The sequence below is a fragment of the Calonectris borealis genome, chromosome 1 (genome assembly GCF_964195595.1).
Source record: "Calonectris borealis chromosome 1, bCalBor7.hap1.2, whole genome shotgun sequence".
In the NCBI taxonomy this organism is placed as follows: Eukaryota; Metazoa; Chordata; class Aves; order Procellariiformes; family Procellariidae; genus Calonectris; species Calonectris borealis.
The window spans coordinates 131,139,505-131,153,620 of record NC_134312.1 but is presented as its reverse complement, the minus strand read 5'-3'; the positions used below and the strand labels follow the sequence as shown (position 1 = coordinate 131,153,620).

The following is a 14,116-nucleotide window of genomic DNA, read 5'->3' as shown; positions in this document are numbered from 1 at the left end:
AGTAAAGCAGAACATACTTGCTAATTTAGTTTATAATGTACAACTGTTAAGGTTGGAATTTGTCCACTTGTGGTGCTATTACATGTGTTCAAATGAGGACCACTGTTTGCATCAAACCTATCATAAGGATTTGGAGTGCTCTATTATCCGTTCAGCAGGCTGATGACACAGCCTGGTCTCTGCACAAATGAGATCAATAAGTTTCAAATAACTTGTATGAAATGACATGTGACTGTACATTTAAAGATGTCTTTTTTTAAAAAATCGATTTTTAATAACATGTAAAACTTTTACGTTGACCTACAAGATATTTTTCACTTCTGTCTTGTTTGATAATTTTGTTTAAAGCATTTTTTATGTTAGCTTGAGCATTTGGGTTCTTTTTTTTTGGGGGGGTGGGGTGCATTTCTTGCTTCTTCCGTTATCTCCTGCTTTGATTTCCCCCCTCCCCCCAAGACTTTTCACGGTCAAACTGATATGACAGTTACTGCTGAGAGTAATATTTTCTAGAGATTAATGAAGTTTTCTTTCATTCTTGGGTGGTTTCTTTCAAAATTTTTTTCAGTTCTGGATTAGAAAGCAATTCAAGTTCTATTATTTTGGAGTATCCAAATCACAAAATACCATTCTTGAAAATCTACAAACTTTCATTTTCAGTAGCCTAGAAATAGGCATATGATATTTTGTGGCTGACTTCGCATCACAAGAGCAATGCATTACTGATTAGATCTTGAGATATGCGAGTACTGAAAGAACTCCTAAAAAGTATGCTTATGGGACAAAATTTTGTTGTAGGTTAAATCCTCTCAAGTTTGTGTCCATTCTCCATAATATCCAAAGGGAACCAGGTTTGGGTCTTGTCTTTGCGTGTTTTAGATCAGAGCAGTTGGGTGCAAAAGGTGAGCTTCACTTTTTCTAATGGCCGCCCGGAACCCACATCAGCGCTTCTATTATTCTAGTATCACTGGCTTTTTCAAGATAGAAGGACACTTTCTGTTCTTCTGAGAAAGTCAGGTAGTATTTATTTCTTCTCTCATGCTTTCTTTAGGGTCGCAAGTTAGTGTAGCTACATTGCCCTCTATTACAGTTTGTCTAGTTGCTTTGGATCTTCACGGTCTGGTCCTTCAAAGGTGTGGTTCCCATTGACTCCAATTGCCTTTGAGTCAGTTTGGGCTGGCAGCTTTCCAGTGGGGAACTGAGACAACAGATAAGTGTCTCTGAGAATAGGAGGTTTCAGCAGATACTATTTTGGAGAGGGTATCCTTCTCTTTTACCAGCAGTACTGTCTCATTGGATGGTAAAGCGATCATTTGCCTTCTACTAGGAAGTTGTTGGCTAAGACGTGCTTTAATTTGATAACATCCTTTCATGTGGTTCCTGTGATAATAATACTGGATATATAACCAACCATCTCCAGGATCTGTACTGCTTTCAAGTAGTACACTTTCAAAAGAAATTTATATTTCCTTGTTACTATTCTTTCATTTAAGAGACAGTTTTGTATTTTTCCTGAAAGATCACGTCTATCCATTAATCAGCCTGGATAATGCTGAATTCAAGAGGAGCAGAATGAACCATCCAGGAAAGGAATTTCCTTTCTTTATAAGAGTGTTTTATCCACTCCATTCCACAGCTGAATTCAGATGAGTTATATAGGCCAAAATTCAAGAAGTTCTGAAATGAGGAAGTGCTTAGAAAAGAAATTGAAATCGTATCTTCAACTTCCATTGAAGTGAGGCAGCATGAAATGGAGTGTGAAATGCCATGGTCCCTGTTTACTTTTTCCCTAAATTGGATGATCAGGTAGCATCAGACTCTAAAACTACTCATACTGGGAAATGTAACCTATTTTTTCTGGATGAGGAACTAGCTACAATATTTATTGTATAGAAAAAGAAAAAGGAATGTGAAGTCAATGGCAAAGAGTGAGTTGATAAAATAGTTCCTTATCTTTACTTGTGATCTGAATAGTCATATACCAGACTGGATCTATGATCAGGTCTCTTAATGCACTATAGTTAGCTTTATGTATAAATTTCAGGAACAAATTTCAGTCGTTGTTACTATAATAGTTACTAAAACTATTTGCATTGCTTTTTGGAATTTAAAGCCAAATGTACATAACACCTAACAAAATACTAGAGAACAAGGAATAAGCATTCCCTGGGTAAGGGATTTAAGCTGTAGGATAAATTTATAAAGGAATTTATGCAAACCTAAGGTGCTTCACTATTCTAAGCATATGCTGCAATATCTTTCCTTTCAGCTAGAACAAGCTTGGCAGCATGTTTAACATGGTACCTATCCCCCTTAAAATAAAAAGACAAAAGCTCTAGTCAGCCAACATCAATAATAGACTCTTGACCCAGCTCCTTTTATAAAACAATTTACTTGAAGAGTCTGTGAAAATATCAAAGGAATTTATTATTGGGAGATGATTAAATGTTACAGTTAGGACAGCAGTATGAAGCCTTAAAACAAAACATCCTCAAAGATCGTATTTGTTTTATATACTCAAATTTGAGTATAAATATGTTAGATAACTTAGTTTTAAGAGATTTTTGACTTAAAAGTTTCAGTTATGTCTGGCAGTTCAAGAGAACTTACACACGGGGTTAATTTTGAAATTCTTTTACATTTTGATATTCTAGGATGAAATTCAGACATATCTTTTCTCTAGTAAGGGATCTCTTGAACCTAACATTAGGGCTTCTGACTTAGTACAATTTGTTCTCTTTGTAGTAACATATTAAAGAAGTGGAGAGAGCTTTTCCAGTAACTTCTTGTTAAAATTTTAAAATTTTAAATTTTAAAATTTTAATTTTGTTAAAAAGTAGAGGAGAAGGTTGGAATGACTAGTATATCAATAACAATGTCTATCCATATGCTACTTTGAGATCTAAATATATCTGAACCTACTTACTGAAGAGGCTTTGTAGGTCCCCTAGGTTTCCTTCAAAGATAAAATGAGATCCTTCTCGTGGTCTCACAGATATATTTTTTTATTAGTGCTTGGTACCTGGTTTGCTTGTGGAATATGAAGCCTTACAAGATCCTGAAAAAGTTGCTGACCCAGAATTCTACACCACTGATTGCTTTTAACTCCATTTTTCTGTTTTTTAGGGTTGGTTTGTATGATTATTGTCAATAGAGTGTCCCTGCTCATTCCTTATCAAGAGATCATCATTGATAGGAAAAATGTCAAAACAGATAAGATACTTCACCTGTGAAGCTGCAGGCTCACCTTCTATTTCCAGAGCTAACTTCTGGTAGTAGTCTTTTATAGAGCTAAAAAACCCTCTGTTTCCTTAGAGAAGTTGGCGGTTACATGATTTTATAAGGGCTTCATTTCTGATGGTGGTCATTTTATCATAGAATCATAGAATAGTTTGGGTTGGAAGGAACCTTTAAAGGTCATCTAGTCCAACCCCCCCCGGGATGAGCAGGGACATCTTCAACTAGATGAGGTTGCTCAGAGCCCCGTCCAACCTGACCTTGAATGTTTCCAGGGATGGGGCATCTACCGTCTTTCTGGGCAACCTGTGCCAGTGTTTCACCACCCTCATTGTAAAAAATTTTTTCCTTCTGTCTAGTCTAAATCTACCCTCTTTTAGTTTAAAACCATTCCCCCTTGTCCTATCGCAACAGGCCCTGCTAAAAAGTTTGCTGCCATCTTTCTCATAAGCCCCCTTTAAGTACTGAAAGGGCGCAATAAGGTTTCCCCAAAGCCTTCTCTTCTCTAGGCTGAACAACCCCATCTCTCTCGGCCTTTCTTCATAGGAGAGGTGTTCCATCCTCCTGTTGATTTTTGTGGCCCTCCTCTGGACCCACTCCAACAGGTCCCTGTCTTTCTTGTGCTGAGGGCTCCAGAGCTGGACACAGTATTCCAGGTGGGGTCTCACCAGAGCAGAGCAGAGGGGCAAAATCACCTCCCTCGACCTGCTGGCCACGCTTCTTCTGATGCAGCCCAGGACACGGTTGGCCTTCTGGGCTGCGAGCGCACATTGGCCTTCTGGGCTGCGAGCTGGCTCATGTCCAGCTTTTCATCCACCAGTACCCCCAAGTCCTTCTCGGCAGGGCTGCTCTCAATCCCTTCCTCCCCCAGCCTGTATTGATACCCAGGGTTACCCCGTCCCAGGAGCAGGACCTTGCACTTGGCCTTGTTGAACCTCATGAGGTTCACACAGGCCCACTTCTTGAGCTTGTCCAGGTCCCTCTGGATGGCATCCCATCCCTCAGGCGTGTCAGCTGCACCACTGAGCTTGGTGTCATCTGCAAACTTGCTGAGGGTGCACTCGATCCCACTGTCTATGTCACTGATGAAGATATTAAACAGTACCGGTCCCAATATGGATCCCTGCGGGACACCATTTGTCACCGATCTCCATCTGGAGAGTTTGCTAGGAGGTGAAGAAGGAAGGAAGCCTGATGGCTCATTTTCCATATATAATGCTCTTCTATGACAGGATATTCTTTTTTGTTTCCCTCAAATTTCCCTCAAAGACAAGATTATCTCCAAATTTCACCTTGATGAAGAATTTACTTGTCTTTTCTTTCCCCTGCCCAAACAGGGTGGGTGACCAAGAGGTAGGTTTTTAGACATCATGAGGTGTTCCTTTTATATGTTGATCCAGTCTTTTATAAGTTTGGATAATTAGTCTCCAGGTTGTTTGTATTAGTAGCCACAAGTTCCAAAGGAATAGCCATCTCTGCTCAGGCTGTCTGGGAGACACATAGTCTTGACCCGAGTCAGATGTCTTAAGATATCACCTGTGTGGAGCCCTCCTGATCAAAGTGTTCTCCACTGAGTCTGCTTTGCTAGTCTCACTGATAAATTACTCCATCCATAAGATTGATCAAGCAACTATCTGATGTATCTTTGTACTTGCTCTGGAAGGACAGTCAGGATGAAGCAGCTAGAGAAAGTATATGACGCAGGCAGGCACCAGGATACCGCGAAGACTTACTTTTCCTGCAGATGAGAATAGTGTGTTTCTGATTATGCCAATCCTAGCCTCATCAAGTCCTCCATCTTGAGAAACCCTTTCAAAAATTGAATGAGTCTGTGCCTTTCTTGCATCTAGCAGCAGTAGAATTGGTTTCTTTATAAAAGAGCTCTTCTGAGGTTTTTACCAGGTACATCTCCCCATGGAAAATCTGGGATGTTGCCTGAGGAACCTGAGCTATGCTGGACTTCACATCGCTAAGTGGGTAAAGTTTCCTGTGTGAAATCTTATTACACTATTTATGATAGCATCCCTGACCTGTGGGGATTTCTTCTTGGGATTGTAGCAGGGGCAGGTAGGTCACTCAAGTCTGTGTTGTCTGCTGAAATTCTGATGCATGACACTAGTTCTCGCACTGTCATTCAGATTTTCATTGCTGCTGAGATCTCAGTAAAATGGTATAAGTGCATTGGATCAAGTCAGTGTTATTACTAGAGTATTTCTTTGTTCTGAACAGGCAAAAAAACAGATTAGAAGTTGAAATTACTTAAAAGTAATTGGGTTTCTGGTACACAGCAAAAAACTTTCCTGACATTACAGCAATAGCTCATCTTTAAGTTGATATTAATACCACCTTTGGTGTTTCAAGTGTAAAATTGTGATGTAATTCTCAAAAGATGTAGCTACTACTGACAGTCAAAACACTTGCCAAAGGATGTGCAAACAGAGGTTTTGGCTCAAGTTCGAATTCCTGAGGTGCTATATACTACTAAGGAACATTTGTCTATCTGCTCCCCCAAACATTCAGATATTTACAGAAGACACAGACAAATGGAAAAGGGAGAACACATATGTGATGTAGAACAAGTTATTGCAAGTGGAACTGATAACTTTCAGGTCACTGAGTCAAGTCTGCTGTTGCCACGAGAAACTTCATATAAAATATTTCATAAAATCATCTATCTTTTAACATTGCATGGGGGTATCAGTAGATTTGATAATTTATCCAGTAGTGCAATATTGGTGGAACCTCATCCTTCCAGGGGATTTAAAGCCACTTTGACCAGATTTGCCCTGTTAGTCAATGCTATCCATAATAATGGACATTGGCAGGAAAATGGGGTTTGAAGCTTCTGGCCTTGGAATTAGTGGAAATAATATGCTTTTGTAAAAGTAGTCTGAAAGGAGAGGTCAGTCTGAAGTTAGAGTGGCTTGATTAGTAACTCACAATGATGCCTGAATCAGAAAATTTTTGTTGTGTCGTCTCTCACATTCAACCTTCCAAAAGCTAGTTTGCTGATCAGTGACATGAAGAGCAAGCTTATGCTGGTTGACTAGGAAAGCATATCCAGGTTGTGCTCCTACACTTCCTTCTGGCAGATTTGATGATTTAAGGTGATAATTTCAGCTCTGCAGTGAGGAAGCTATGGATTTTGGATCCAGTGTGCTTGAGGTTAGGTATCCCTGCCATCTGGAGATTGGACGTCATCCACCAAGATCCCATTTTCAAAACTCCACATTAAGATTGTCTTCAATGGAGACTAAGACTGTAGAGAAGCAAGCACTAAATTACATTTTAAATTCAACTCCAAAGTGACTGACAGTGACCTCTGAATAATTTTCAGTGCTTGCAGCTTTCGTCTTTTTACTACCACATTTTTTCATTCCATGTGAACTTTTAAAGCATTGTAGTCCCTCAGCATCCAGACTGTCTGAAGGCAGGAACAGATACAGAACTGAAGTGTCATAGAGAAGCACATCCAGTCCTCTACTGTAGCAGGCAACCAAGCTACATTGTGAAATGTAATTTGTAAAAACTATTAAGATAAAGCTCAATAAATGTATGTTGTTGACTCCTGCAACTTCTGTTTGAAAGGCTGTTCCAAAACCACTTGCCTCTGTATTTTGGAGTAATATTTATAATGCTTGTTGATCAGTAGAATGTGAGAGGCTAATTCTCAAGAACAGACTTACAAAGAAAGAAAATTACTTTTGACTTGCAAATTTGTCCTCATTAGCTACAGTTTGTGGACATAGTACTCTTCAGGGATTTTCTTTTATATTGTGCATTTACTTCAGGGAATTTTTTGCATACATTTTTTTATATTTTAAAATGAACTAAGCATTTGTAGACAGAATGTTTGGAAATACTAGTTGCTGCTTTTTTTTTTTTCCTATCAACTTGTATTTCATTTCCCACAGTGTTGCAGATACCAAGTAGAACAAAACTGAAGGTTTCCTATTATGATTTTGTTTGTTCTATTGCAAATTAATTTACAGACTCAGTGATAGCTGCTGGGAAATGAAGGATTGGTTTTGTTTGGTCAGTGAAGACGACAGGCATGGATCAAATAAGGGTTAACAATAATGCACTTGAACAAATTGAATCAGAACATAATGCATGTATTGAATTTGATTGCAACATGCATGTCCATGGAAAAGTTTTTTGTTTAAAACAAATCAAGGCTATGGCTTAATTATCAAAGCAAAACAAGAGACATAAAGAGCTACATGTTTCTGATACTGCTTTTTTCAAAAATAGCTCACTTCACACAGTTATCTACATGTTTCATTTCCATGCATAATAGCAACAGTTATTGTTGTCATTTGTTAAGAGAGATTAACAGATAGTAAGTACAAACAAACGCAAATAAGGCCTGAATAGAGAGGTGACAAAGAAGAAAAGACCTCTTTAATGTTAATTATAAGTAGTAGGAAGTCTATAGAAATGACATTAACTCTTTTCTATATGAATTGAAGGGACATTTAGGTAGTTAGTATCTATGCAACACGTTTGTTTTTTGTATTGTAGGCAACAACTTAGATCTCCGTTTTTTAAATATAGTTTATTGAGAAATGTACTGTTCAGTAAAAGTCGTATGTTTTGATCATTATTTCTTAGTAGTTGAAAACAAGTATAATAGTAAGCTTTTGAATTTGAACGCTTATTTTTATCTTAAACTATTGTTTTTAGTTTAAGCAGGGTTTTTCAGTCTTTTTTCACCTGCATTTCATGACCAGCACAGTTCCCAGTGCTTTCTTCATCAGTGACTGCATTAGACTGAAACAATTGCATAAAGAAACTTGCTTCAAATGTCATTATTCAATGATAGTTTGGGTGAACCGTCTATGCATTCCCTTATAAGACAATAAAAGCAGTACTTTGCAAGTGGTGTAATCCTTTGTTTCTTAATTGTTAGCTAAAAATGCCAATAGGTGGCAGAAAACACACTGTTACTTTTATCATGCATTATTTTCATGGTTGTCTATTTTTGAATATTCTGCTCAGCTGAAGTTGGGATGCTGCTCTCATTCCAGGCTTTGTTTTTCCAGTTGCACTTGCATTTCCTAACTAAATACCTTACTATCTGGCAGTTTCCATGCTTTGTTTTAAAGTTCAAATGTAGTCATTTAATATGTTTTGAGTCATGAGTGTTCTCTTTGTGCACACAGAATCTTTTCATAGTTACAGCTGAAACAATTACACTCTTAAACAGGAGGGTTTGGCATGGGTGAGGACACCCTCCACACCACCCCCTGCCTGGCTGTGTATTTTAATGCCCCGTTTGTATCAGACTGCTACCAGATGTTTCATAGGAAGGTAGAGATGCCACATAATAAGCAAATATGGCATAAACAGCTTTCCACACAGAGCGTAGCTTTTGTCTCTAAGAATTAACTTAATGGAAGATCTGTGACAATTCATTATCCTTTCCAGAAATGTTTTTGTGTTTTCCCTCACAGTGGTTCTAATGATATTCTCAGTACTCACTTAAGTGAGTGCCTGAAGATCTCAGTGGTATCCTTAAGTATCTTTTTTCGTTAGAAAGTTATTCCATGTCTATTGAAACCGAGTTATTTAAAAAATGTGAGGCAACAGATGAACACCTTCCTTTTTTAGAAATAAATCTTAGGTTCATTTGCAAAACCAAAGCTAAGGACTGGCTTTTTCACTTGAGGCTCGTTTGTGTCTGCTGACTCCAGAAGACACAGGTCAGGTGTCTATGTTAGGTCCGGTCCTAAATTAGGACTTTTCATGGTGAAGCATCTGCTGATGAAATAGCTGTCTTGTTGAGCGGTGTCTATCTTTCTAATGTCACTTGTGAAATATTTGTCATAAATAATTTGTATGTGACAAGGAGAGTGGTACTAGGACTGCTAGGGCAACAGTTGTGCAAGAGACCAAAATTAAATCCACAGAAGATTTCTGAATTCTTGGAATTTTCTCAGTATTAACTATGTAATGATTTATGTTGTTCATCTACATAACAATAAAACTCAAACATCGTGATCAGATACACTGACCGTACTGTTTCCAAAAAGCTTGCTCTGACATTAGGTGTACTCTTATTTTATTAAGAGAGTCTAGAGCAGGGTTTGCCTCATCCCAAAATCTGTTTGGTGAATTGCTTTTTGGAGATGCTTTTTTCTTTCTCCATTTACTGTAAACAGATCATAGGGTGACAAGCTTAGACTGGGTATCAGGCTTTTAGATATCCAAAGTTGCGTGAAATGAACCCTAACTGCATATCTTAATAGACTCTTTCCATTTCTGCATTATGGACTTGAGCACATATTTTAGGTAGTGCTATATACCTTGCTGTTGGCATGAAGTTCCCCACAAAGTTTTTCTGGTTTGCCCACATGAGCATGAAAGCTCCTCTCTGCAAGAGCAACAGAAAGTGTTTTGATGGGTTTGGCACCGAGTGGGAGAATATTGAGGATATGACATGGCTGGAGAAGTGGTGAAAGAAGAGACGTCTCTGGAATAAATGAAGTTATTTGGAAAGGTTTCATCTAAAAAAACAAACAAAAACTGAATCAGACTTCTAGCACTTTTGAAAAGATTGTAGAAGAATATATTTTTAAGTTGAAGACAGGGATAAAGCTGACAAACACGAAAGAACACAGTACAGGTCAGCTGATCTTTTAGAGAACAAGCTGCAAAAACAAACAAACAAACAAACAAACAAATCTCTGCATACTCCAGTGAATGATAGGAAAGACATTGACCAAAAAAAAAAAACCCACCCCAAAAAAGCAAAAAAAAACCCCACCACAACAAACAAAACTTTTAAGAGTAAACATAGTCAAATCCCATTTTAACAAGGTTTTGGAAAATGGAAAATGAAAGTTTATGTATTCCTCCACACAAGTTCCAAAGCATTCAAAATAAAGTAACTCAAATATCTAACTTTAAACTAAGCTACTGGCATAGTCATATGGAATCAGGACCCTGGATTACTGAGGTAGGATTACTGAGCTACAAAATACAGTTTTGTAGCCATGCCAGTGAGGAAAGAAAACGTAAGTCATGTCTTACTAACAAATTTGCTTGGCCAGCAAACCAGAATCTCCAGGAAATGAAAGCCAGAAAAGGTATATAGTTGCAGGCTTTCATTATTGACTTCTAACCAACATGGTGGTAGTGACAATAGTGCTCTGACTGGAGCTGTGGAAACTGGAAGGATAGGAGACATGATAATAATTGGAAACCTGAGTTGCCGCTGTGGAAATTAGGTAGAAGTCATTGCCAGAGCATAATGTTGGGACAGCTTGTTAAAGAGCCAGTGAGAAGGGAAGCAAGCAACTTTTTGAGTTGTCCTCTGATTCGTAATATTTCTTTCAAAGTACAGGAATCCTGGTACAGTTAGATTAAACTTATTTGCAGGAGCAACAAAACCAAATTTTGGAAACAGAGGCAAAAATAAATAGTCACTATTCCCAGCAGAGACGTCAACAGCCGATAATCTGAAATGCAGAGTTTGACAGTGCTGAGCTGCTCAGGGGTGGTAAAAGCAGGAACTGTTTGAGAAGAGTTGCAGAAAGATCTTGTGATACCAAGTTGACTTGTCAGTTAACAACGGAAGATTAAATCCTCTGCCAAGTAATGTTAAGTGATGCAGACGCTAAAAACCCAATCTTAATTTTGCATACAATGTGTGTATTGACTTACTAGTGAAGAATAAAATTATAATTCTTGGCTAATAATAAATATCTTTCTGGAAATGACTGCTCAGTGCTCAAATTCTCAGCAGTGCTCCAGGCAGAGGGAACTTGAGGAAAGAAAGGAGCAGAGAGCAAGATGGTATTTACCATTTACCATTATACATTTACCATGTATAAATTCATGTTCGTCTAGCATTCTGAATACAGTGTGCAGTACTGGTTTCATCTCCCTCCCCCTTCGTCCCATTTTCCCCCACCCCCTCATTTCAAAAAGGACCTGGAAGAGATTCAGAGAAGGGCAACAAAGAGGTGGAGTGGTTTCCATGCAAGGAACAGCTACGTAAATTAGAACTGTGGTTTGGAAAAGAGTTTGATTGCAGATGATGTGATGGAGGTCTATAAAATCATAAGTGGCATGGAAAAGGTGAATGCAGAATGATTATTTCTAATCTGATACAAGAACTAGAAGGCATTAAAAAAAAATTTGTGTGTGTGTGTGTTCAAGAAAAATAAGAAATCTTTTCGTATAGTGTGTAGTTGTTCTGCAGGATGTTGTGGATGCTAAAATTTTACATTGGTTCGAAAAGCACTAGAAGTTCATTGGGATGGGGATAATAATGCATCCATCGCTACTGTATGTATATAGAGACAGTGATTCAGGAGGTCCTTGAGCCATTTCCAAAAGCTGGGCAAATCTTCTGGAAAACTTTTACTGTGTGCTTTCTCTTATGCTATTCCTTAGGTATCTGCTATTGGTGGTTTTTAGAGATGTGGTGTGGCGTTGGTTTAACCTATGGTTGGACCTGGTACAAAAGGTACATCCTTACCAATCCCAGAAGCATTCTTTCTTTCATACTCTTAAGAGAAACCTTTTGTGTTGTCTCCCTGAGCTGACATAGAGCAAACTGGCTCAGATTTTATTTCATTTTAACTCAGCAAAATGTTAGTTTTTCCTAAATGAGTCAGTTTATGTTGAAGTCTCGATAGCTTTCTATAAAAAAATTATTTAAAAAAAAAAGAGAAAAGAAAAGAAGGCTTCTGGCTGTCATCAGAAAACCTAAAAGTTAAAACTGTTTTTCCCCTCTAAAGCACAAGCAAGGAAATGGCATTTTACTTTAAAATTTAAACCCCCAGGTCTCTGGGGTGTCTTGCTATCTGGTCTACACAGTTGTATAAAATAATTCTGTTACATGTTAATGTTGTCTGAACTGGAGAAGAGCAGAGGTTTCAGTATATTTCAAGGAAGGGGTGACTGCAGTGTGCAGAATGTGGGATTTTGAAGCAAGAAGACTTCAGCTTTGTTCTCCGCTATTGATTGTGTTACCTTAAACAAGGAACCTTCACCTCTTTATACATATTATAGTATCAGCTTCACAGAGGACTTGAAGTTGGATTTTTTTTCTTCCTTGAGTATGATTCATTGTTTAGGTGGGGTAAAAAGAAGCTATGACTTTAATTTATGGTAAAAATGTATTTTCATCTACGCTCTCCCTTTCTTCAGGGTTGGTTAATATGTGAGGAGCCCACTTGCCAGAATCGAACCCGTCGACTTCCCCTGAGTTTTTCCCGGAGTGGCCCCGTGTGCCAGGCCTGCAGGAAGGCTGTTCTGAGACCAGAGGTGAGTGTTTTAGGACTAAGCTTTGACAGCAGTGGAGCAGGATTCTCATGAAGCTCACCTCTCTCTCAACTCTGCCTTTCGAAGGGAGCAGGATTAAGCAGGAATTTTTAATTAGTTTATTCATTTAAAGGGGACTGTTTATGCTTTTCCTACTCCACATTTAAGCTGCATCCTCATTGCTGTGAAGAGACCATGCCATGCAGCTGCTGTGTTTGGAAATTTTCCAGCTGACGAGCATTTGGTCAGCAAACTGGAATTTGCTGGAATGTTTCTGCCAGAATACAGGTAAATTAAAATAGACAAACAAAACCAACCTTCCGAAACAAGAACAACTGCCTGCTTTTCTGCTGACTGGTTCTCACCTGACTGAATTTGGTGCTAAGGAGCTGGAGGTGGCCTTTCATCTTCTGGGGGTACTCTAAAGCGGTAAGTATTTTCAGGAGATGAGAAGTCCTGCGTTCTGCACATTTGGATTTGGCTCCATGCCTGAAAAATGTAGAAGCTTTTAAATCTCACATCGAACTAGATGGTTTGGTCTTCCAGAGTTCAGATTGCCTGCTCCACCCTAGCTGGTTCTCTTGGATTCTGGGATTAAAGGAAGCTGATTCTGTTTCACGTTGTAAAATTCTGGCAAAGGATTTCAATTTCTTTCTTAGGAAAAAGAGGGAAAAAAAAAGAGTGTAACGTTTAGAAGTTTTGACATTTTCCAGAATAAAACAACAAAAAAAAGAGAAACATTCCATAAAGAAAATAGGGAATCTTTGATTGGGGTTCGTTTCAGGTTGTAATAAGTCTTTAAATTATCCTTACGTACATAAAACTTACAAAAATCAAGGGTTTGAGGTGGGGCTATCAAGTGAATGCTCTGAACAACATTGTTTTATTTACCACATGAGATTTTTTGGTCCTTCTTATTCAGTATTGTGGATGTAAAAAGTCACAAAGGATAAGCATCGGTAAAAATCAAGGGACTGAAACAGCATTGTCAGAGAAAGCCATTTTTTGCATTAGTGGTAAGTTAATGATGAAGAATCTAAGAAGATCAGAGAATGAACAGTGGTTCATTAAAATAAATAAAAAGTGGGTAAAAATGAGTGGAGTTTCCCAATCTCCTAACACAGGAACCAGGTGATATCACATAAAATTAAAAAGGAAGAAAAGCAAATCCATCAGAGAACAAACCTTTCACCTATGCCATTAGTCTGAAGTATATTGCTGTAAGAAATTTAAAGCCAATACCACTGGAAAAAGAGACTGAGGCTTATATGGGTATTAGAAGTGTCCAGACATGCTAGTTATCAACAAAAAATTATGTAGAAATTCAGGTTTTGATCCAATTTCTAGCTATTAGAGAGGTGAATGAAATCTGGTAAGGAGATTATTCTGCCTTCTGCTACCTCTGCATTCTATTACATTCTTCCAAAATACAGATGCGTTAGCCAGCATAAGGATAAGATGCTGCACTGAGTAGTAGGGTCTTTGCCCTGATCTTGTATATTAGTTGCTATTGAGCATTCCAACATTTTGATGTAATTAGTGCTGGTTAGAGGCACAAGTGGCCTAAATCAATGTTTTCTAGTTGCAATTTCTTATACTATATGCA

At 38.2% G+C, this 14,116-nt stretch overlaps 1 protein-coding gene across 1 annotated transcript in view; it reads left to right on the top strand.

The window, feature by feature from the left end:
- Window positions 1–14,116, top strand: part of POLA1 (DNA polymerase alpha 1, catalytic subunit) — a 208,113-nt gene that overhangs the window by 128,331 nt on the left and 65,666 nt on the right. Inside the window, exon 35 of the mRNA XM_075174683.1 lies at window positions 12,397–12,513. Within this exon, the coding sequence (XP_075030784.1) occupies window positions 12,397–12,513 (117 nt within the window). The remainder of the gene's footprint in view (window positions 1–12,396; window positions 12,514–14,116) is intronic.